Below are 26,201 nucleotides of genomic sequence, written 5' to 3' on the forward strand. Positions count from 1 at the left end.
TATATTTAATATATGTATATCCCTATTTGTTTTATGGTTTACAAACATCCAATTTTTGGGTTAATGTCCAAAAACCTTTTGTGAAGTCAAAAATATGGATATAATATGAGACATTCTTTAAACCCATTTATTTAAGAAAATTGCCTTACTGACAACGTACAGTCATTATTTCATTTACAAGTTCTCACAAAGAACGTTTGTTTATTTATTTGTGGATATCCATACATATAAGTAAATAAATCCGATGTATAAACCGACCTTTTCTCTAATTACTCTGTTGTTGTACGTACTTGTACTCACGTTGTTTTTGTTATATGCATTTCTCTTTTTCGCATTAAGTGCAGAACACAATGAGCGCGACAGACTGCAAACGACATCTGTCAAATATTAGAATACACACTTTCTTAGGGACACAGTTATTGAGGCAGCTGCACAACTACATAACTGTGTCCATAAGAATATGTGTATTCTAATATTTGACAGATGTCGTTTGCAGTCAGTCGCGCTCATAGTGTTCAGCACTTTATCGTTCAATGATATTCTTATTCAAATATTTATACGTTGTTAGCTGATAATCAGCTTATGAATAAGATATTTAATAAATTTTCCAATTTGATTGTATTTAGATTTGTTTACGTATGTATGTATTTGTTCATGTCAGAGTGTCAGAGATTTATGTACATATACTATACATTTCCTCAAAAAAACTCACACTTAATATACATATGTACATATGTATGTATATAATATTTTGAAAATAATAATGAATTTAAGGCTGCATTCTCAATGTCTGGTTACCAACATTTCTGACCAGTTAATAGAGTTGTCCGCTTTATAGATTGTACTTAATACACATCAACAATGTCTGTGGTTAATGGACGTCCATTTAAGAGAGCTTTTACTGTATTCTTTATTTATGAATTGTTTTAACTATACTATCTTTTAAGTTGGTTCGAACTGGACACAGTGTGCTAAATTTCACTAAAACCGGTTTAGTATTTTAAGAGTCCATTGCGGACAAACAACTTGACACATACTTTTTATATGTATATAAAGATTGTTCCAAAACTCTCCAAATCTTGGCATACGCCGTTTGTGGTATTGCAAGGTCAAAAACACTTTCAAAAAGGCAGACAAGAAGACAAATGTAGATTCCAACACGAACAACTAGTTTGATAAAACAGTTGAAGAACTGTATATTATATGGTAATGTAAAAGAAGTATTGATACTGACATTTCTGTGAAATATGCTATGATAATTTTAGGGGCTTCTAAGCTGGGGAGGTGTGCCAAGAAGTTAGTTCCCGAATCGGCATAAAAATTTTAAATCGATTGATTGAAGTGAAAAACTGTCTATCAAATTCAAATATATTACCAAAGGTTTGAAATGCATTTATTTTTTTTATTTTTATACTAGTTTTAACACACTATTCCTTCATTCAGTTTTGGCGAAATATTCGACAAGTTTGAAAAAAATTATAAGAAAATGTTTTACTTAATTACAATAACACTTAAAAATTGCCAGAAAATAAATCATGTTCAAATAGGAGATTCTTAAAAAATTTTTGAACACTACAAACAAGTTTCTGATTCGAGTATGACTACGAATTTGGGAGGTAGCAAAAAATACAGTTGGTAATTACATGCGCAAATAAAAATCATGACGGATTGGATAAAATTAGTTATTAAACAGATGTTTTGCTAATAAATGACGCATGCAAAGGTTTGGCTTGTTCTTTGCACATCTACTCATAAAGACGTATACACATAAGTATGTATTTACGTTCACACAATAATAACTAAGCATTAATAACAGTGAACATATGTATGTATATTATATAACTAAATAATAATCTTTTAATTTCAAAATTTTCAGGCATTTTGTTACGGAATAATTTGTAAAGTTATAAAGGCTAAACAAGTTTTAGAAAGTTCGGCAGCGTTAAAAATTTTTATGTGCTTGCAATTTAAACCCCATTAAATTTGTTGACTTTCCATTAGATAAATCAAAATTAAAAAAAATTATGTTAATATAAATAAACCCATACATACAAGGAGCGTCCTAAAGTAAATAGGACTTAAAAAAAAACAGAATAAATGGTTTTATCGGCAAAATCATATTATTTTATTAAAAATAGTCTCCTTCTGCTTCACTACGGCTTTTTGCACGGTCCAAAACGAACGAGTGTTTTAGCTCGTTGGCCGGTATGGCCGCCAGTATGCCGCTGCAAGCCCTTTAAATAGCTTCTACGTCTGCATAACGCTTTCCTTTCATGGACAAATGCATTTTTTATGACGACCAAGTCAAGTTGTGCGGAATACACCGTGCACACACCTTTCGTAAGCCCAAATGTTTGGCCAAAATGTGATAAATCGATGTTTTTCAGATGTTTAATTCCATTTCCATGAATTTCAATGATTTTTGATTAATTCACGCACAGTTTCGATGGAATTTCCGGTGATCACAGATTTCGATTGGCCCACATGTTGATCGTCATTTATCTCCTCACGACCACTTTGAAAACGTTGAAACCACTAGTGCACTCTGCTACGGGATAGAAGGCAATAAATCATCGCCGATAAAGAAGCTTTTTCATCATTCCTGTTTTCCTATTTACATTGGAAAGCACCTTGTAGTACTAATCTCAGCTTCTATACATATATCGAATGTATGAATCTCCGTCTCACTAACTTACATAGCTTGAAATTCGCAAATTTTCATCATTTAACAAAAAAAAGGGAAATGCAAGTTTCACTGTTATCTATTATAGTGTGGGATTATGTCTATGAACCCACAATTGCCCTTATAATGTATAAAGCCCGGCATTTCATTGGGACTTTCCAGCTTACTTTCCTATAATGGTGAATAAAACTATGCTAACGAACAAATAGAGAGGGCTTAGGCCTTTGAATGATGATAGATTCAACATTTCTTTAATTGTTTTAAGGTTTAGACCTCTTTTATTCAGCTTAAGCTTTAGAGATGTGTGAAAATCAAAATACTATATGTACTTGTATAGTGTTCAAACTGTCCTAAGAAGATAACTTACGCAGATCTCGAAATGTCGAACTTGTTGATGGATATCTTAGTTTCACGGAGATGGTCATTGAAGTATTTTGTCGATGTGATAGAACTGATTTCCAGATAGTGTATCTTTGACAAGCACCATGAAATACCATATACTATATTCTCGCCGTCTGGGTAAGTTAGAGTTGCACGACGCTTGCGTTGATTTCTTCGCAAACACTCTTTCATCTAATCTATGTATATCTTTGAGGTCTTGAGGAGTGTGTGTCGGAGACCAAAACGGTATCAATCTTGTTTCTGACAGCATGTTTGTTGTCTTAAAATAAAATCTTCTATGGGCTTTTCCAATCACTCTCCGATATTTGAGAAAAACGAATTGTTTTCCGGAAGTTTTCCACTGTCTGACGAGGGCAATTACTTTTGACAGAGTGTTAATTTAACAAGAAGCCAATAAAAAAATATTTCTTCCTCATATCCATTTGGTCAATGATCAGAATATGCCTAACCAGTGAACTGCCTATTTATACACTTAAGTACATCTGACCGAGTGCTTAGATCAATAAGATGTAAGTACATAGGTTCAATTGGTATCATAGAATTGAAAATTACTACATCCAATAGCTGTCTATCAAATAACCTGCTGTCGTGCATTCAAATTGATTTCGCGTATTATTGTCGTCGTCATAGCAATTATCATATTCCATGCGTCAGTGACACTATGTCCGACGTCTTTTCGGAGAGATAAAAGAATCGTTGTACATAAGTAAAAAGTGAAATTCCTCAAATTACTAATAATTATGTGGAAAAACATTTAGAAGATTTCTTATAAAATATACACAATTTGACACAAGCTATTGGAATTGTTTACAGAAATCAATAAGACCAAGCTACTACATTATATGTGACCTGGTCTACGAAAAGGGAGCTAACGTGCGAAAACTAGTTTTCTGGGAAACGTGAAAAAACATCTCATCTTCCATCCGAAGCAACTAAAAAGTGAAAATTGATTTTTTGACACCTAAGCCCCCTTTCCGTAGACCAGGTCACATATATAACATATACATATGTACTATGAGTCCTATATCTCAATATAAGTATGGTACGTTCCAAAATATTCATGTTTAGTTCCATAAATGCGCTCATATTTAGAGTCTACGCACGCATTGCTATTCTGTATGCTAGCTTGGTCCTCCAAGTAGGTTAAATACCTCTGTATGTTACTTGTTTTCTTTGTTGTGTCTGCTATTTTTCTTTACTCTGTTAAGTACTGCTTTTGTTTGATTCACTTGATTTAAGTACTGCGTGCTTCCAAGTTCAAGGTCAGTTCGGCAGTTTCACATAAAACATGTTAACCACTTATAACTATATGTACATGTATGTATTTAGTGTGGTTTGAAGTGTAGGCTTTTTAGACTCTTGGAGCTGTCAATGACTGGTCTAAAGTTTTTAATGTGAATGCCCATATGTACTCACATGAAGTTGTTTTTGTATGCAGAATTTTTTATTGACAAGTCATATACATATATATGTATGTACATGAGTGTATCTTTCTTTATGTTTAATTATGTATTCGATTTTTAAATTTTTTATAAGACATTTTTATTTATTTTTATTATTTTCCACTATGAAAAACTTGATACTAATAGGTAAGGATAGGCTAAGATCGGGTATAACCGAAAATTTTATACTCACTCTACTTGCATGGATCAAACCCTGGGAAACACCTTCAGATGATGGCAAAACCTGAAATTGAACTTAAAAACTATATAAACTTTTTGTATTTTATTAAGATTTCTTGCACATTGACCCTAGATGCGGTACGTAGGTTGCCTTTTATACTTCTGAATTAGAAATAAAAGGAAATTTTGATCCCATCGCCAATTGGCAATTTCAAGTCTAGCCAAGTCATTCTCCACCTGATCTTTTCAACGGAGTGATGGTCTTCCTCTTCCTCTGCTTATCCCGGCGGGTATAGCGTCGAATACTTTCAGAGTTTTTATCCATACGGACGACAATGCCTAGCCAGTGTATCCACTGTCTCTTAATTCGCTGAACTGTGTTAATGTCATCGTATAACTCGTACAGCTCATCGTTTAATCGAATGCGTTATTCACCGCATTAATCATTCAGTCTGAAGAAAGCAGAACTAACCGAGCGGATGTTGAGGCCAATGATATCAATATCAGCTGTACACTCTTATAGAAGGTTGTACCTGCTCGATTAAGGTCTGCAGATCGAATTATTTTGTTCAGCAACAGATTGAAGAAGCCACACGAAAAGAAGTCGCGTTGTCTGAAACGTCGTTTGGTGTCGAACAGTTCGGAGAGCTCCTTCTCGACCTTCTACCAAATTCAGACGTATTGCCACAAAGGCAGCACCTTTTCGTTCTGTCCAAAACAACTTTGATTTTGACAAGGAGGTAGTGTGTGTCGATCCTAGTTTTCACGGGTTTTTTCCAAGATTTGGGGCATGGTGAATATCTGGTCAGTTGTTTATTTTCCAGGCCTTATAAGATCCAATCAGTTAGTTGACGGTGGACTTTAAGCTCTCACAAAATACGCTCGATATAGAACCTTATGATACATGTTCCTTATCAGTTCTTCCCCGGCTGACAATTGGTAATCGAACGCCCTGATGATCGGGCCATGGAATGTCTGCTCCATTTCCATCGATTGGGGAATCGGGTTCACAATCTCCTGGTGTTCTACTTTCACTGCCATTCAGCAGACTGAAGAAGTATTCCCTCCATAATTTCAGTATGCTCTGGGCATCATTCACTAGATCATCTCTATAGGTTCTACAAGCGTATGCTCCGGTCTGGAAACCTTCTGTTAGTCGCCGCATTTTTTCGTAGAATTTTCGAGCATTACCCCTGTCGGCAAGCTTGTCAAGCTCTTCATACTCACACGTTTCGGCCTCTTCCTTTTTCTATCTGCAAATGCGTCCCGCTTCGCTCTTCAACTCTCGGTATCTATCCGCACGTGTTGTGGTCGATTGTAACGTTGTGAGATAGGCAGTCTGTTTTCTCTCCGCTGCGACATGGCACTCCTCGTCGTACCAGCTATTCTTTTGCATTTTCCGAAAACGAGTGGTTTCGGTTGCAGCTCTACGTAAGGAGCTTGAAATTCCGTCCCACAGTTCACTTATGCCGAGTTTTTGACGAGTGTTCTCAGAGAGCAGGAGTGCAGGTCGAGTAGTAAATCGGTCGGCTGTCTGTTGTGATTCAGTTTCTCGACGTCGAACCTTCCTTGTGTTTGTTGTCGTATTTTTTTTGCTGCACAGAGGCGGGTGCGAATCTTGGTTGCAACAAGATAGTGGTCCAAGTCGGTGTTAGGACCTCGGAGCTTACGTACGTCTTTTCGATGCGGAGACAGCCAGGTAGCTTGATGAATCTTCTTATGCTGGATTCTAGTACTACAGATAATCATATTTCGGGCCCCGGCGAAGTCGATCAGCCTCAACCCATTTAGGGATGTTTTATCGTGGAGGCTGAATTTACCGACCGTTGTGCCAAAGATACCTTCTTTGCCCACCCTGGCGTTAAAGTCGTCAAGCACGATTTTGACATCGTGGTGAGGGCAGCTCTCATAGCTCTCTTTCTTTTCGGTCACTTCTTTCTTCTCTTCCATCGAGACATGGGCACGACGTTTATCCACCGGGGTAAATGTCAGTACTCGGCGACGGAGTCTCTCTCTCACCCCGAATCCCCATTTCACGACTGGAATGACAAGGAAGGGCGTTAGGAGAGCCGGTGTAAAAGTTTGACATTCACACCGTCCACTCTTTGGTGAAAATCTATATCTCAAGAACTACTTTACTAATTTCAACGAAATTTGGTGTGTAAGGTAATCTCAAAAATTGTCAAAATCGTAACAACTCTTCTCTTAGCCCCCATTTAGCTAACATATATATTTTCGAGAAACTGCGTCGCGTTGACGTCTGTAAAATAATAGTTTCCGACTACCAGGATGTCATGAAATGCATTATTATCTATGTTCGGGTGCAACTAAACATTATATATTCTTGCAACTTGTAGGATTAAAAGCATCGAGACCGTCGGGTCTGGCCAGGCATATTTTGTTTTTAATTGTTATTTAAATATATTTAGAGTGTAGCAAATGACTTGCGTTTCAAGGTAGCTTCCTAGAATTTTATTGTCTATAGAATTCAGAAAAAAAATTCAAGGATATCGTATCGAAAAGGACGAAAAAAGGATATTATAATATTACACCTTAGTGTACCAATGGTGCTTTTGTATGAAAATATATGAACTTTGGTATGTTTCTATCACTTCGCACGGTTGATTTATCTGTTTCCATGTTCGTTACATGTCCAAATTGGTTTGTATGTTAATCTAGGTCAAATACTTTAGCCGCTAGAGCGTTCTAAAGGTTAAGAAAAATGTAATTTTTCTCAAAATGTTACATTTTTTGTGAACGCTATTGCCACGCCAAGCGTGAACAAGGCAGTCAATTTGATTTCAACCAAATCGAGAGGTAAGAAATTTCAAAAATGTATCTACATTGTACATATATGAGCGTAAATACAACACGTATTTCCATACAAATGTATATAAACACCACTTGGCCTAGCCAAGCACCATTGGTCTCGACTTAGTGTATCAGACCGTTGATCTCGACCAGGGTTAAGGTGTAAAACGTCAACCAGAGGGTCGGAATCTAAGCAATTTTATATATTCATACACTTTATAAAACTCATACACTGACCAATATATTCGGCATACGGTTTGTTAGAAGAACGAAAGCCATTATATGTAGCTAGTATATGAGATTTAAGGTAGTATCGACCCGATTTTGTCTATTTTTGCCAATATTATGTACTATTAACTTGCCACATACCAAAAAAAAATTTCTCTGGGTTTCATTTAGGTACCTCACAATCGCCAATATGGAGTGAAGTCCGCCGGTTGTTCGAAAATACTGATACGGAGGCTGCTATATATATTTCTGGCCTAGGCAACACTAAGTGGACCTTTTTGACCGGCCAAAACGTCGAATCGATGGATCATCCGCCGTACAGCCCTGACTTGGCACTCAATGACTTCCTTTTATTCCCACACATCAAGAAAATAATGCGTGGTCAACGATTTTCGTCGCCAGAAGATGCTGTTGAAGCATACAAAAACCATGTTTTGGAGGTGTCTCAATCGGAGTGGAAAAAGTGCTTCGAAAATTAGTTTGAGCGCATGCAAAAGTGTATAAATCTTGATGGAGAATATTTTGAAAAACAATAAAACCATTTTTGTTGATAAATATTCCTATTTTCATTATTAGGCCAGAAATATATATAGCAGCCCTCGGATTAGTTATGCGGGAGCTAGGTCTAGTTTTCGCCCAAATTTATATATTTTAGGCACAAAGCGACACTGTTATGAGTAAAAATTGAGAATTTCAATTGTATATCCCATACTTTGACCGATATTTTCGTTCAAAATTAGAGTCCAAATTGTTCCCGTTATATTAATTGCTTCTTGATTTGCGTACTGGAAAGTGAAAACATCAAAATGTATTTCGATTTCGCCCACTTTTGCACTGTGACATGGGAATATGATAAGAATGCTAAGGACTAAATGTAATCGAATTCAGTAGGTCGGGTTACGAGATATGTGCTACGATAAAGCCGTCTCATACCGTCTTGGAGGTAAATTTAATGTCTCTGGGTATTTAGCAAACTCAAACGAGCGCTCCGGGAAACAGTATTGAGTCAATTGAAGATATTAAACGTGAATTGCTACACACATTGAAGGCTATTCCAGAAATTGACTTTAATAATTGTTTCGAGGATTGGAAAAAACGTTGGCACGTAGTGTATTGAGGCTAATGGGTGTTACTTTGAGGGGAACGAAATAGATTTTGAAGAATAAATTAAGAATTTTAAAATTATGAAAAACGTCTTACTATTTTTTACTCGACTTTTAGATCATACAAACAACCGTTAGGTGTACAAAACAATTACACTCTGTAGCAACTGTTGCAAGTGTAAAAAAGCCGTACGAATATATAGACTGAATAGATAAATCAAACTTCAGTCTAAAATCAATACTAGGTTTTTGTTATCGCCATCGAAAGCTTAAATTTGATGGAACTTTATTCAAACATGAGACAAGTTAATCATTAAAATTTTCACACGGTGCTTTAATGTACAAGGTATCGCGTGCAGCGAAGCTCTGTGGACTTCATGTATTATTTAAAAGGCATTTTTTATAAAAAAATTAAGTGTAATTTAGAAGTTCAGAATATTTATTTACTAAACCATAAAAATATTTGAGCTCACGTTTTCCTGTATTATTAGGTACTATATAATGCGTGTGTTTTTTAGAAGTTCAGTGAGAATTGTTCCGATTTGAGAAATTATTTTTTTTATTTTTCACTGACTTCTTATGTCTTAAATATGTTCATAAGTATGTTAACAACGCTGACATAAGTTGGAAAATGTTAGTTTGTCCCACAGAATTCGAATTTCGGAAATGTTCATTGTTTCTAAAGTTTGTTCCTTTGTTTTTTAAGGAGTTATATACAGTTAAAAGGCGGGAAAAAGCGAATTTTTCAGAATTTTTTCTGAGAAAACTTTTAAATTTAAGACTTAGTTTTAGAAAAATATTTGGAAAAAAACTACAGCTGATCTCTGGAGCTCCTTTCAAAAAAGGCGTTTTGCGGTGACCACTACATATGTATAAGTATCTCTGAACTGAATCCTCTGAAATTAAAAAAAAAACAACAGATTTCGTTAAAGTATCTACTAATTAACCGAAAGGGGTAAGCAAAATAAATTTTTTTGACAAAAGGCAGTTTAAAAGATATCGATTATTGACCAAAATTTCGGCCTAATTGTTTATAAAAAAATAAAAATCGTTTAATTACTAAAAATATATTTAAGAAGCTCGTATTGAAATTTTAGGATATTCGGCTGAGCCGAGTAATGTTGGTAAACTACTTTGAAACACCATTTTGAGAAAAACGCTTTTAAAATTTGGAGTGCACTTCCCAGCAGTCTGAAACGACTTTGCGTGTAACTTCGAAAATATTCACCGGAACAAAATGACATTTTCTGTGTGTATTCTTAAATATACGTACATTAAGAAAACAAAATAAAAAAAATTTATTTCTTGAAAATTCTAACTGTATATAACCCCTCCCCTAAACAACACAATTTATAGAACTGAAAAAAGTCAATGAAAACACACAATTATATTCTCGTTAATACTGAATATTTTTCACTAATAATGCAGATAATAATTTAAAACACTTTAAATATAAAGTAATTTACAAATACATACTAATTTTAATATAAACATAACGATGTATTCACTCGCATAACGTTTTCCGGCACATATTTTGCCGTTAAGGTTTTGTTTTGGTTCAAAGTACGAAGTCAATGGCGTGCATTATTTGCACTTTAATGCTTATAATTACTTTATTGAGCGTATTTTATAATGTTAATAATCATAGACAGGTGTATGAAATTTAAATATATACATGTATATGGAAATGTATTTATTAGGGTGGTTAGTTTACACTAAATTAACGGATTTGTAGCGCAACTACTAGAGAAAATGTGGTAGAGAACACTTATACTCAAAATATCTCATGTATTGACCAATATATAGCGTATAGAGTCAATCGAAAGTATGTAGGAATACAAAAATTTTGGAACCAGATAAATGGTCTCCTAGCTTGAGTTCGAGCATTGAATTTTTTAATAAAAATCCCAATTAATTGGCTATACTACTATGAGGAAGAAATAGTAAGACTTTTTTTTATAATTTTAAAGTTCTTAATTTATTCTTTAAAATCTATGTCGTCTCCCTCAAAGTAATTTCCCTTGGCCTCAATGTACTTGTGCCATCGCTTTTTCTAGAAGTTGAAGTCAATTTCCGGAATAGTCAATGCACGTGAGATTCACGTCTAATGTCTTCAATTGACTCAAAATGGTTCTCCCGAAGCAGGGGGTTTAAGTTTGCTGAGTAGCCAGAACTCACGCGGAGCTAAATCAGCCGAATACGGTGGTTGCGGCACGATATTGGTTTAAATTTTGGCGAAAAACTCACGAAGAATCAATGCAGTCCGCGACGGTACACGACGCATAACACTCAAATAGTGTTTTGGTTGACAGTTTGGCAGGTCGGAACGAGTTCGGAGTGTACCACACCTCGATAATCGAAGAAAACTGTCAACATTACCTTGATTTTTTACCTGCTTTGATGTGTTGTTCTCGGCTTCGGTTCATCTGTGTTACGATATTCGATTTATCATCTGTTTTCGGGTCGTAAGCGTAGTTTCAAGACTCATCGCCAGTAATAATACTCTTCTATCTTCGTTGCTTCTTCCTCTAATTTCGATTGAACGATATATTTGTCAACAGTAAGGTTTTTGCAACCGTGATTCTATTGTGGATTTTTTTCCATTTGTTGCCAAATCACTTTGCTCCAGCGCCTTGTTAGTTGTTGAATCTTCAGTACCTTGAATTTAGCCACTTTGAAAAATATGAATCATTCAATGATGGTGTAGTATCTTTAGAAACGGATTTGAAATGTTGAAATTGCAGAGAATTGAATCTTGGCAGGACTTAAGCTTCACACATTGAAATAAACAACCACACCCAGAGTCTATTACCTTCCACTCCCATTTTGGGCTAAAATTAGAAAAAATTTTGCATTTTGTTAGCCAAATTTCAACTAACGGGTGCATTTACGAGTATATGATAGTTAGCAGGCCACAAAAATAAAAAGAACTCTTGTTTGCCGTTTTAAATATAGTGCATAGAGATGATCATACCTGTAGATATTAATCGATTGTCGTTTTTTTATATTTTTTTAAGCAACTTACATAAACACGAAAAAGTTAAAAATAAATCAATTTCAACATATATTTTACTTTTACTGGTAATTATGATTTTTGGCTATGTTATAGAAAATTTAAAATTTGTTATCGACATATTTATTTTCATTCAAGTGTAAATACATCTCTAAATAATAAAATGTAAGAGCTGCTTTGCAAAATCGTCTCAAGTCGAAAAAATTGTCTCTAATTTCCATTCTCCATTTTAGAGATTTGTGATTGTACGAGTATAACATTACAGAATCGCTCTGTAACAGTGGGTTGAAGGCAGATTAAAAATTATCGAAGTCTTTATTGTCGGATATGACTCTGATGTATAGGAATACAACAAATAGAGGGTAAAACAGAGCAAAACATATAAAAATATATAAAGTTCGATATAAGTGATATATAAGTGTATATAATACTACATTCATGACTAAGGCTGAGCTTTAAACATTCCGATTACGCACTCAAAAAAAGCTACAAGTACATATACACATTTTAATACATATATAGTACATTCATATAACCTCTATATATGTATGTATATTACGTATATCTATAAATATATGTATGTATGCCTATTGTATATAAAACCTACAACTTAAAATTTTACTCCGTTTTGGTCATCACAAAATACTGAAGCATTAAAAGTTTTAGAATTATTGTTTACACAAAACAAGCTCATAACGGCCCATATATGTATGTATGCCATAGGGGATGTGCTCAATAACAATCAATATTTTTGGTGCAAAATAATTTTAATTTTTTGGTTGTGCCATTTATTGTAAGGAAAACGTGCTGAGAGTAGGTAACGCAATAGTGGTCCACTAATATTAATGTTAATATATACATATGTACGTATACGTATACATACATGCCAGAGAACTGCAATGAGTAATAAATTTTTGTTTAAACTTAAGTACTGATCCGTTACTCTGTCTGATTCTGTCAGTTCGGTTCATGTACACGGAGCGAACAGTTCGCCTTCAAATCAGCGATAGAGAACAACTTTGAATCACTAGCGATCAGCTTATACCTGATTTGTTTATGAACGTTCGCATCAGCAGAAAATACCCGAAGTGATACAAACTCATGCTTCAATGATTGAAATGATCGACAGCGTTCGGTTTGTATATCATCCCCTAAACACTGATTTACTCTAGTGCATTTCTGTTCTATTGTATGTATATACATATGTTATATGTATAATGGAAATTCCATCGTGTACATACATACAACAAATGTACATATGTACGTTCTCGATGGAATTTCCATTGCTTACGCTTCGAAAATTTGTAACATGCGCACATTTTCAAAGCTGATACATTTTTTGCCACACATGATTCAAATCAGTCCAGCAAAAAAATGTTGTTGTTTGCTGTACCCATAGATTTACCCATAGATATACTTGTACATTTACTTATAGTTAACCCAAAGTTTTACGTCAATTCAAACAATCGTCGCAACGCTATGAACCGACATGATACGATTGGAACCGTTTACTCGACCGTGATTGCTGAAGAACAGATTGTTCGTGTTGCATCAGCTCAGTTGACGCTGGCGGTTACTCGAATTGATAAACAATGTTTTCTATGTTGAACTGAATTGATTTGATTGTGTTTTTGGCACGACTGTTTGTTCTGATATTATCATACTCTCTGATAGATGCATTCCATGAATCATTACAATTTAACTTCGACTTCTTCTTCTTCTCGCGTGGAAACCGCTTACGCAGTTATAGCCGAGTTAACAACAGTGCGCCAGTCGTTTCTTCTTTTCGCAAGGTGGCGCCAATTGGTGATTCCAGATGAAACCAGATCCTTCTCCACTTGGTCCTTTCCGGAGTGGAGGTCTTCCTCTTCCTCTGCTTTCCCCGGCGGGTACTGGGTCGAATACTTTCAAAGCTGGTGTGTTTTCGTCCATTCGGGCAACATGACCTAGCCAGCGTAGCCGCTGTCTTTTAATTCGGTGAACTACTATGTTAATGTCGTCAAAAATATATCTCATACAGCTCATCGTTCCATCGAATGCGATATTCGCCGTAGCCAACGCGCAAAGTACCATAAATCTTTCGTAGAACCTTTCTCTCGAAAACTCACAACGTCAACTCATCAGTTGTTGTCATCGTCCAAGTCTCTGCACCATAAAGCAATACGGGAATAATGAGTGACTTATAAAGTTTTGTTTTTGTTCGTCGAGAGAGGACTTTACTTCTCATTTGCCTACTTAGTCCGAAGTAGCACCTGTTGGCAAGAGATATACTGCGTTCGATTTCGAGGTTGACGTTGTTGTTGGCGTTGATGCTGGTTCCAAGATAGACGAAATTATCTACAACTTCAAAGTTATGACTGTCAACAGTGACGTTCCCCCTGCGGGTACGGGGGACCCCTCCGGGTTCGATGGGAAACCGAATATACCCGCGGTAAGGCATGCCTGTCGTAAGAGGCGACTAAGATCCTGGCCACCAGTCCAGGGCTGTATGGAAGCTCAACTGGTCGTAGCTTCGGCTACTAGGTCAATACCAAAGACTTTAACCTGGTACCACGGGGAGCAGTAGACCTTGGAGTTCGCTCCAGTCTGCTCATTGGGTTTGGCCTTTTGTGGAGATTCGTGGTGGGTGTGGTTAAAACCCAAATCGGGGGAAGAACTGACTTTGTCAGTCGAATGTGGAGTTGCATTGCAACCGGGTGCCGGACCCAAAGTACGGCAGAGGTTTTAAATGGGCCTCGTGCCGTACCAAGGTGGTTAGTGTGTCCATGCCACACTGCCGATTGGTACTGAAAATCGTTACCCAGTTTTCAGGGCGCTGATCGACGCATTGTATTGATCTGTTGTGCTTTTGAGCTGTCGCCAGCAGGATCCCACGTTAAACACTATCACATTGTTGTCAACAGTGACGTGGATGCCTAATCGGGAGTGCGACGACTGTTTGTTTGATGACAGGAGATATTTCGTCTTGCCCTCATTGCTTCGCTGCCTTATTCATTCTGAATCAATGAAATCAGAACTAACGGGGCGGTTATTAAGGCCAATGATGTCATATCATCAGCATACGCCAGCAACTGTACACTCTTATAGAAGATTGTACCTTCTCGAACTGTGAAATTAAGTTCTTCAGCTTGAATTTTTTTCTCCAGCAGCAGATTGAAGAAATCGCACGATAGGGAGTCGCCTGGTCTGACCGATCCGGACGGAGCTTTTAATGTTGCTCAACGTCAGTTTACACAGCCGTATTACTTTTGCTGTCAAAGGTTGCTTTGAAATCGACGAAGTGGTGGTGTGTGTCGATTCTTTTTTCACGGTTTTTTTCCAAGATTTGGTGCATGGTGAATATCTGGACAGTTGTTGATTTGCAAGGTCTAAAGCCACACTGATAAGGCCCAATCAGTTTGCTGACAGTGGGCTTTAATCTTTCACACAATACGCTCGATAGAACCTTAAACGCAATGTTGAGGAGGCTTATCGCAAGGTATTTGGCGCACATTGTGGATTGGGCAGAGCACACTTAAATTCCAATCGTTGGGCATGCTTTCGTCCGATCATATTTTACAAAGCTGATACATGCTCCTTATAAGTTCTTCGCCGCCGTGTTTGAATAGCTCGGCCGGTAATCCATCGGCCTCCATCGCTTTGTTGTTCTTCAGACGGGTAATTGCTATTCGAACTTCTTCATGGTCGGGCAATTGAACGTCTGCTCCATCGTCATCGATTGGGGAATCGGGTTTGCCTTCTCCTGGCGTTATGCATTCACTGCCATTCAGCAAGCAGGAGAAGTGTTCCCTCAATAATTTTAGTATGCTCTGGGCATCGGTTACTAGATCACCTTTGGGGGTTCTACAAGAGAATTCTCCGGTCTTGAAACCTTCTGTTAATCGCCGCCATTTTTCGTAGAATTTTCGAGCATTACACCTGTCGGCCAGCTTGTCAAGCTCTTCATACTCACGGATTTCGACCTCTCTCTGTTTCTGTCTGCAAATGCGTCTCGCTTCCCTCTTCAACTCTCGGTATTTATCCCGCACGTGTTGTGGCCGATCGTAACGTTGCGGGGTAGGCAGTCTGTTCTCTCTCCGCTGCGACACGGCACTCCTCATCATACCAGCTGTTCTTTTGCATTTTCCGAAAACCAATGGTTTCGGTTGCAGCTGTACGTAAGGGGCTTGAAATTCCGTCCCACAGTTTACTTATTCCGAGTTGTTGACGAGTGCTCTCAGAGAGCAGGAGTGCAAGCCGAGTAGAAACTCGTTCGGCTGTCTGTTGTGACAGCAGCTTCTCGACGACGAATCTTCCTTGTGTTTGTTGACGTGCTATTTTTGCTGCACAGAGGCGGGTGCGAATCTTGGCTGCAACAAGATAGTGGTCCGAGTCGATGTTAGGACCTCGGAGCGTACGCACGTCTAGAACACAGGAGACGTGTCTTTCGTCTATCACAACATGATCGATCTGGTTGGAGGCTTTTCGTTCCGGAGACAGCCAGGTAGCTTGATGTATTTTCTTGTGCTGGAATCTAGTACTACAGATAATCATATTTCGGGCCCCGGCGATGTCGATCAGCCTCGATCCATTTGGAGATGTTTCCTCGTGGAGCGCTCCAAGTACCCATAGATGGCATCTTTGGTCACATCGTCCTTCTCTCCCGTCGGGGCGTGGGCGCAAATCAGCGATATGTTGAAGAACCTCGCTTTGATGCGGATTGTGGCGAGACGTTCATCCACCGGGGTGAGTGATAGTACTCGGCGACGGAGTTTATCTCCTACCACGAATTTCACACCAAACTTGCACTCTTTTATATGGCCACTGTAGTAAAAGCCACAAGGACCTACTCGCCTCAATCCTTGTCCCGTCCAGCGCATTTTTTGGACGACGGTGATGTCAGCCTTTATTTTCACGAAAACATCAATCATCTGGGCAGCGGCACCTTCCCAATTAAAGGCCCAGACGTTCCAGGTGCATACCCTAAAATCGTAGTGCCTATATCGTTTGCCGTGGTCGTCATCAAAAGGGAGGACTCTCATCCGAGGCTGTTTGTTACTTTTCATTGGGGGAGTTTTTTACGTGGCTGGTTCCAAAACGAGCGCACAACCCAATGTAGTGGATGTTTCGCCTTCTCACTTCAGCTCGCCTTCAAACGGATGTTCTTAGGCTACCCAGATGATACTTGAGCCATATGTAAAAGAATCGTCTCTGGACATTCCCAAGTGAATGGCGATCAGAGAACTTTCCTTACTTGCGTGAACTTCTACACATGGCTCCATCCTCCATTTAAATTCGACTAGTTGGAATAATTTACATTTCTCAAATTAAAAAAAAAACTTACATTCATTTTGAAACTTTTAATTTTTATAATATTTATGTATAGTATACCTATAACACAATTCTACGCAATCGAAATTTTGAGTTAGTACTCTCTATCGTAAGCTTATGCTAAAAAAAACAATTCTTTGGCCAAAATATTTATATATCCCAACGTTCCACACGCATTAAGAATCGAATTAATTAGTAGTTTAAAGTTCATGATGAAACTATGTTATCAGAAGCTTAAATCGTTTTTAGTTCTTCAAACACACCAAGCTTATTGGAAATTCCTATCCAAGTTTAGGGGGATATTATAAATTCTATACCTATAAAGAGTATATTATCAAAGATGACTTCATGCTTAAAGGCTCTGACATTCCACATTCCGCAATGTAGAGAGTTTGCGAAGATACGGATCGATACTCCCGATGTTGTATATCCACATATTATCACATTGAATCAGAGTTTATGGTATCATTTCAAATATATTTTATTTTTTATTTTAAAACGTTAATAAATATTAGTTTCTTTCAACTTTTTTTTCTAATTTACAGTAAGCAAACTCAACGCAGTCGACATACTATATTTCTCGAAATATTTCACTTGCATGAATTTTTTTCGAAATGAAGTGATTCCTTGAGGACTTTTAATGCGGGGACCACAAAACAATATAATATAATATAATTGTATGAAAGAAATTATAATTTGCTGGGAATATGAGTCGCCTACATGTAATTGTTCATCCTGTGAAAAAGGAGTTACGTCGGGATAAATGCGGTTTTGATCACACACCAGCAGATGACTTCGTTAAATCACAAGTGAGTAAAATAAAACAATTGTTTAAAGGATTTTAATGTATAAATGTATAACATAATTTGTCCAAATTTAGTTTGTTAAATTCCTAATCAAAATTGATTTAGAAAGTCTCTTTTAAGAAAAAAAAACATCAGGTAATTGTCGGAATAAAACGTTTCACAAATAGTGCGGCCAAGGTATATACCGTCAATTCGCTTATTTCGTAGAAGGTGTAACAGCCGAAACACTTTAACCTTACTCTAGCGTAAGCTGAACAGTGCAGGAGAAAGTGTATAGATATGTCCACCTCCCCCATGTAACTTTAACATATGTATGTACATATAACGTGTTTCCAAATCCGTGTCCAGTTAGAACTTCTTTCAATGTGGCGAAAATAACGACTGATTTTACAACCGCGCATATGATGGTTATTAACCAACATTTGCGCAGGTGAAGTGAGGCCCATAGATCCATCGTCAGGGCACATGAGGACAGGGGAACACCTGCTAGTAGTCATCCTAATGAGATTCATCGGCTTTACGGCTTCCAGCTATTCAGTTTTGACCAGGTCATATACCATACTCTATCCTGACTAGCTTCGAACGTACTATTGCGCTTCTGCTATCGCAAAGGTACATCTGATGGTACCTTAAGGCTGCCTATTATTCTTGAAAGCCACAGTAGTAGTCTGGCAGTATGAAACAAGAGTTGGTTGTGAGGTCCCGACAGACGACTTCCAAGGTCCGAATACTGCGACCTTAGGAGAAGGTCGAGAGCACCTTAGGAGATGTAGGGTACGTCCGGAACTTTTTTCACCAGTTCATTGCGCCATGACTGCATTACATGCTGACTCTCCACTGAAGTTGTGTAAGTTTCACTTTATTTAATGTTAATGTAAGCTGGCATTCGTCGAGTTTATTTATGAAGGCTATACTGCTCCCTCTAAGCCCTTCAATGTGGAAAGTGAGCATCGGAATTCAGACACCATCCTCATTTAAGACATTCTGAATTTTTCCCGACAATTCGCCAAAAAATTACTTCTATAAGCTTTTGAAAAAGGATTTCCATTAAACCGTCTTGGGCTTCTTTATTACCGACAACTCTTGCTTTATACCGCGCCTAGTCACTGCCAGAGCCGCTTTTGTGGGCTTTATTAATTGGATACATGAGGTTACGGATTTAAAAAAAATGAATTTTTTTTTATCTTAAATTTTCAAGTTGTCCGAGTAATAGTTTCGGAGATACAGCCATGAGAACTTGTGCGCTCGAGGCTAGATAAGCTAAGTGCGCCCTCTTTAAACGCGTTTTTAACTAACTGTGTTTCTGATTTCTCGAGAACTACTCAACCGATCTTCATGGAATTTTAAACAAGTCTTTGAGATACAATTCTCAAAGATTTGGACGAAGGATTTTTTTCCCTATTACAACCATTTAAAAAAAAAGATTTCGCGAAATTTTCACTGAAATTTTGTAAAAATGTTTGCCAAAAATCCAATGTGTTTTACTTCACGAAACCCATGCAACTCCTTAAGCAGTCCTCAACTTGCATATCTAATCTGCCATAGTTGCAATGTTTCCCAGAGGAGGCAGAGAACATAAACTTAGAAGAAAGAATCTGCACCCAGCACAGAAACTAACATAGGAATAACTTGTCTGGTTTTCTACCGAGACCAAAAAGCTTTCTATCTATCAGTATTATTGGTAGCCAAAAACCTACGGCTTCTTGTCCTTAATCAAGATATGCATGTCTCAGTTCTCTATAGCCTGATCACTGTCCAGTCAAGAGTCGGTATAGACGGATATACCATACTTAGTTTCATCAAAAATTGAGAGCTTCGGCTGGGTACAAGACATGAGTTCGAGAGCGAGTTATGTATTCACTTTCGACAGCGCCCTCATTTTTGCTTCTCTTCAAAGATCTTCCATCCTAGCCACTGCTTCCTTATAAAGGGATGTTGATCGTTCGTCGGCGCATTTAGCAATTCCCTAAAAAGTAGTTTTTTCTCAAAATAATGTGATCTGGTATTAAAAATTAATGAAATTGGTTTATTAGTTCCACAACGCCTATGTACATATTTGTTTATAATTTATTACAAACTTTGGCTTACAGTAAAGTGATCGATGATTCAAATATGTAAGTGTACTAATTGGCGATGAATTTCCTTTCATCCAGTTTTCCAATGAAATGCAATTTTCGTTTGGTTTATTTAGTAGGAAATTAAAAGTTGGAACGAAGAACTTCTTTCAATGACGAATAAGTTATCATTTGCATTTGTTATTCAAAAATCCCACTTGGTCTAAGTCACAAATGTTGGGAAAATGTTTCCAATATTCTGTCTTCAATGTGTACTCGTGCAAGTATTTTCAAGGTTATTGCCACACTTTAGTTAAAAATTTCAAAGTCGAGTCGAATGTCAACACATATGTTAAAAGTCTCAAGCTATGGAAAGCAGGATAGCGCAGCAGGAGAACGTAAGCCCTACGAAGAAGAACAACAAAACACGCCTTTTCGCAGCTGGTCAATATTTTCTTGTGATGTCATATTTTATTCAAATGAAAAATGCTATGCATCCAACTTGCCGCAACACAATGTTCTTTCAAAGAGGTGTTGAAATCGAGAAAGGCCATGGGCTACTTGCCTATCTGCTGTGTTTGCTGCAATTAGGGTCATTGTACAACACAAAAAACCAAATGGCTGCCAGTGGCACGGAAATCTAACGGTGTATGTATGCATGTGTTAGTTGAAAGTATTAAAAGGATGACAGATTGTTCAAAACTGGCAGTAGAGGTCTCAGTTTCAGCAAGTTCAAATTTTCTATGGTGGCCACAGAGCAACTGGCTCACCTTGAGAATGGTCGCAGCAGGTTCAGCTCGATTTCGTATGGTAGCAACGCCTTACATTTCCGCCACTACTTAGAAACAAAAACCAACCATTGACGCGACCATCATTTGTCGCTTGACCGCATTCTTGGTTAAATAGTCATTAATAATGTAGCACAAATTACCCACCTACATACATCCTTTACTTAGTATAATTATCCGCAGGAGTGTTCACCCTAACTGTCCAATGCTTTTTATTTTATTTAAATTTATTATTTTTAACTTTTTCTTTTGTTTGCTTCTTATTTATTTATTCCCTACAGTGGCAGAGCTGCACCAAAAGCGTTGTGTATTTAATTTATCGTTGGCTTATTGCGTTGTTCTTCACCGCCGTCGTCATAGATTCGATGCTCGAAAAGGAGGAGGGTTCATCGACAAACTTTTGGCTGTATTTTATTTACCTGACCAACTGGGGTGTAATGCTTTGTATGCTTACGAATCTATTGGGCGCCATTTTGGTCACCACATGGCATTTTCATCCAGAGTATGCGGGTTAGTAATACTTATACACATATACCCAAATATGAGTCTACACTTACATTGGGTAGTCGAAAAAGTCTTTTCGTATTTCTAATCAAACTTCAACTTATTTTTTTTTATATTTATACTAATAAATAAATTAAGAAATATGTTCCATTTTGGTCGACCACCTTTTGCAATTTTTCCGCTAGAGACATTATTCCATCAGTGTAAATCGAAATTTCCAAAACGGAAGCGAGGGAACCATTGTTGCACCACACGAACTGATGCCGCATCATCTCGTTACGGAGATTTCCTAGATTTTTTAGCTAACACACAGCGTGTACAGCCTTACTTAAAAAGCCGATTATATCGAGAAGTATGAATGTTAACGATTTTGCGATCGGACCTTTTTTGTAGCAAATTAAATTTCCTTCAAGTTTGTCATTTACAATTTTTCTGTTGCTCTTTTCATTTACGAGACAAATACAAAAAAATTAAAATTTCGTAGTAAAATCAGGTTTAGAGCTCTGTACTACCTCGCCGGTTTGAGTTTCGACTTTGTCGCAATAGGCACTTTTGTAGAGTGTTCAATTCTGCGGAATACGTGCCTAAAGTCAAAGCGATGCCTCTGGACTACAGAAATTTAAAGATAAAAGATCACGATTCTCGTGTATTTTCAATGGAAAATTTTTACATGCCTTGTTCGAGTACCTAATATATTAATATGAAAGGCTCAAATTTTCAAGTAATTTTTTTAGGGAATTTCCAATGAAATTTCACGAGGGGATTGAAAAAAGTGAATAGTTCAAAAAACACCCTATTGTACATATTTACGGGTTTCAAAACTTCGATTTTTTTATTGTCTTGTTAAAATCTTCAACACCTCTGGAATATTGTTCTAAATTTTCAAGTGTATCCGAGTAATAGTTTCGGGAGTACAGCCTTGAGAACTTGTGCGGTCGAGGCAAGCTAGGCTTAGTGCGTCGTCTTTAAACGCGTTTTTCTCGAAACTGTGTTTTTGAAGTCGGTTGGCATGATTTCTCGAGAACTAGTGACCTTATCTTCGTGAAATTTTACACAGGTCATTCAGATATAATTCTAAAAGACTTGGATGAAAGATTACAAGTATTCGAAAAAAAAATTGTTGCGAAATTTTCTTGAAATTTTAATTTGTTTTTTAAATGCATCGCAAAAATTCCAAGTTCTAAGTTAAGGTTTTAACTAAAACAAGTATTTTTTCACTTTAGATGATCTTGTTAGGAGTTGTTCTCGCAACACGGGCGCATCTTTTTTCCGTGCGGTCACCGGATATAGCGTCGCATTGGACGAGTTTAAAATATTTTTTTCCAAATATTTCAGAATTTTTGTTGTTGATAGTGTATTTTTGTAACCATAAAAAATCAAATTAAAAATTTAGTTTTTTCTATGAAAAAAATGTTAAAAAGGCTGCTTTTTACCCGAGGAAACCCATGTAACCCCTTTATAAATGACATTTCTAGCCTGTACAAGGTACGTTAAGGAAATGCTGGAAACCCTATAAAGACATTTAGGCATTTCGCCTGTCTCTCCACCTGTCTCATATCTCAAGCTGTGAGATTTCACGAAGTTGCTCATTTGGCAGAACCGTGGATACCGATTCATTATAGGATATAGCTGCCATACACACTTATCGATCTAGATCTAGCTCTTGTATGGAAAACTTTTCTATTTGACAAGATATCTTCGCGAAATTCGAAATAGATTATTCTAAATCGCTTAGATAATATTGTTCAGATCAGATCGCTATAGCCTATATCTGCTGTAGAAGCTGGCCGATCAAAATTAAAATATAAATATTGTAATATTTTGTTATTTTCTTTCTTACAGATAACCTTTTAAATATGGAGTCGCTGACTAGTCCATTCGTCATCTATTGGGGCATGCATATTATATCTTTAGTCCTTTCAATAGTGATAACCGTAATCTATTGGAGTGTGCTCTATGATGGTAAATAATAAAATATTATATTCAGCTGTTTTATTTCATAAACGAGCGAACAATAACAATAGCTAAAATATCAAGGTTGGACAAAATACTATGATACTTTCGTAGCAAAATTTGCAAATAGGATTATCACGTTCCATTCTACAGAATTCACTTATTGGTGAAGATGAAATTCCATTAATTAAAAAATATTTTTTGGTTGAAGAAATATTTTATATTCATACAAACTCTCTTAAATTCTCCAAAATAACATAAAACACTAAACAAATCGTGTTCTCAGCAACTTATATATAAGGCAATGAGACGATTGGTCTTAAATGAAGCAGTTGGAACTATTTCCTTAACAGTCGGGATTTCTATGCTAGGTATACAACAACAAAGGACAGGGATAATATTTTAAGTGGAAGTGGTTCCTAATAACTTCCTGAAATACTCCTACATTGTCAATATTGAAAATCGGTCGGAGGTGGGGGAGAAATCTTTCCCCCTAGTTTCATTAAATTTAGTCAACAATGCCTCGTGAGATGCCTGTAACACAAACGCAATTGTATACTGCATATCCTAGCAGGTTACAGCTGAACCGTTTCATATTTGACCAGGCTTGATCACGGCGGTACTAGTTTAGGAATCTTTCCTATAATTGTTGTGTTCACACTTGGCTTAATCTATCCATTGTCCTATGCCGACATTAACGATCTAAGATTTATCCAAAAATACCTAAATTCATTCATTCATGTCAACCTTAAAAACAGTAAACTCTCTCTTTCTAACAAATTGTTTAATTCTTACGTGTCTGCATTTCCAGCTGCTGAGAGCTCATTAAACGCCACAAACGTGCTGACACATGCCTGCAATTCCATTTTTATGTTCATCGATTTGCTGATTGTGGCACACCCGTTGCGGCTACTGCATATGTTTCTACCAGCGTTATTTGGTATCATATTTGCGATATTCTCCGTCATATACCAGACATGTGGCGGCAAAAACAGGTATTGATAATTCAATTTGTCATTTTCACAAACACATTTATTTACATTCATTTATTTATAGAAAGGGCAAACCGTACATTTATCACGTGATTGATTGGCGTGAACCGTTAAATGCCACGCTTGTGGTTCTTGGCGTGCTCCTGCTTACCTGCTGCATCTACTTGATACTCTTCACCATCTACAAGCTGCGCACTCTGCTCTATAGACGCATAAATAATGCCTCATACTACTTCCCAACAACAATGCCGCACACTGGCGGTGCCGAGAAGTCCGCAAATGGCACTTTGCCGAAAACAGTTAAAGGCACGGGCATCCAGCATTCGCCTTCCGGTATTTCTATGGTGTTCGGTAACTTCAACACGCCCACTAGCTATCATAACGAAGCATTCACGAGTAGCACCGAGAAGTTGGAGCGGTATTAAGCAATTATTGCGGGGAGTTTACAGGGAAACAATGTGTAGTTCAAATTAAAATTGTAGGATTAATGAATATTATTTGTATATATGTATAGTAGTTTGCATGCCTGTTTAAAGTGTATTGATTAACACCTCATTTTTCGTGATTAATGTACAAAATAAGTTTAAAAACATTTATTGTTTCACTTTTATCTGCATTTAGTAAATGAATATTGTAGCGTATTGCTAGCAAATTGTTTTAGTACGTTTCCATCATTTTTAAGAATAGACGTAGCATTAGTTAAGAAATCTCGAACTGGTTGTGCGTATACCTTTAAAAAAGATCAAATACAAAAGATACAATATTTAAAAACTAATACTTTAAATTTTCGCAATTTTTGGATATTTACCATAAATATTTTGTATTATAAATAAAATATATTTACAAGGTGCATTCTATAGTAAACAGGAATCTAACGCCCCCTTGTGGCTCCATTTATACGTCGACCGGTGCGTTGGAATCTACTATCTTTATCGATTGTCCAGTGAGAATTTCATGATATTTCATTGATTAAAAGTGAAGTTATTGCGTTTTAAGTGTCAGTACGTTTGTGTTATCGGTGCAAAAATGAGCTTCAAACAAAGAGTCAACATTAAATTTTGTTTTAAAATTGGTAAAACTTTTACCGAAACATTTCAATTGGTGAAACAAGTTTGGTTTCAACGTTTTCAAAGTGGTCGTGAGGACATAAATGACGATCAACATGTGGGCCAATCATTATCGGTGATCACCGGAAATTCCATCGACTCTGTGCGTGAATTCATCAAAAATCAGCCGAAATTTATGGAAATGGAATCGAACAACTCCAAAACATCGATCTATCGCATTTTGGGCTTACGAAAGGTTTGTGCACGGTTTGTTCCGCACAAAATGTCTGACGACCATTTGTACTGTTTTTTTTAAGTCCTGTTTAGTTTGGAAACCACCTTGTACACTAGCTTACCCCACAGGCGCTGTCCTGCGTTAAAATATGTGTTTTGAAATGAAAAGAAAGTTGAGTTTATATTGTGCTAAAAGTCATTTATTTGCGATTTTTCCACATTTTTTTCAATGTAGCGCAGCTTGTTTCGGTGCGTAAATGTACATAGAAGATGGTTTACTAACATGTGAGCACGCCACGTATATCTGGCCGTGTGAAAAACATAGCATTTCCAAATTTATGCCACACACTATGCGATTGTCCTTGTGTCCTGTTGATTGTCATCTCAAATGCAATTTTACCTGGAAACTGAATAGATTTGAATTGAAATGGCAAATCGTTGGCACTCAAAGGAATTTGTAGAATTAAGAATTCTGCCCCCTTGTATTCGGTAGCTGCGTCACAATCAATCGGGTTCCATTACACAGTTTCGGCACATGAAGATTGGGAAACATAATAATGACAGATCCAACTTTGAGACGCAAATGATGCGACGGTATACCAAGCCTCTCCAAAGAATTTAGAAATTCCACTGAATAATTCACGGCTTCGTA

At 37.0% G+C, this 26,201-nt stretch overlaps 1 protein-coding gene across 2 annotated transcripts in view; it reads left to right on the plus strand.

The window, feature by feature from the left end:
* The window catches only part of LOC120769074 (protein rolling stone), a 32,515-nt gene extending 7,471 nt beyond the window's left edge, over positions 1-25,044 (plus strand). For both annotated transcript variants that reach the window (XM_040095933.1, XM_040095934.1), the window contains exons 3-7: positions 17,718-17,981; positions 21,102-21,330; positions 23,167-23,286; positions 24,089-24,272; positions 24,334-25,044. In XM_040095933.1, coding sequence (XP_039951867.1) covers positions 17,880-17,981; positions 21,102-21,330; positions 23,167-23,286; positions 24,089-24,272; positions 24,334-24,694 — 996 coding nt within the window. In that variant the 5' untranslated portion in view covers positions 17,718-17,879 and the 3' untranslated portion in view covers positions 24,695-25,044. The remainder of the gene's footprint in view (positions 1-17,717; positions 17,982-21,101; positions 21,331-23,166; positions 23,287-24,088; positions 24,273-24,333) is intronic.
* Positions 25,045-26,201: the final 1,157 nt, after the last annotated feature.

This window comes from Bactrocera tryoni, chromosome 2 (assembly GCF_016617805.1).
Source record: "Bactrocera tryoni isolate S06 chromosome 2, CSIRO_BtryS06_freeze2, whole genome shotgun sequence".
In the NCBI taxonomy this organism is placed as follows: Eukaryota; Metazoa; Arthropoda; class Insecta; order Diptera; family Tephritidae; genus Bactrocera; species Bactrocera tryoni.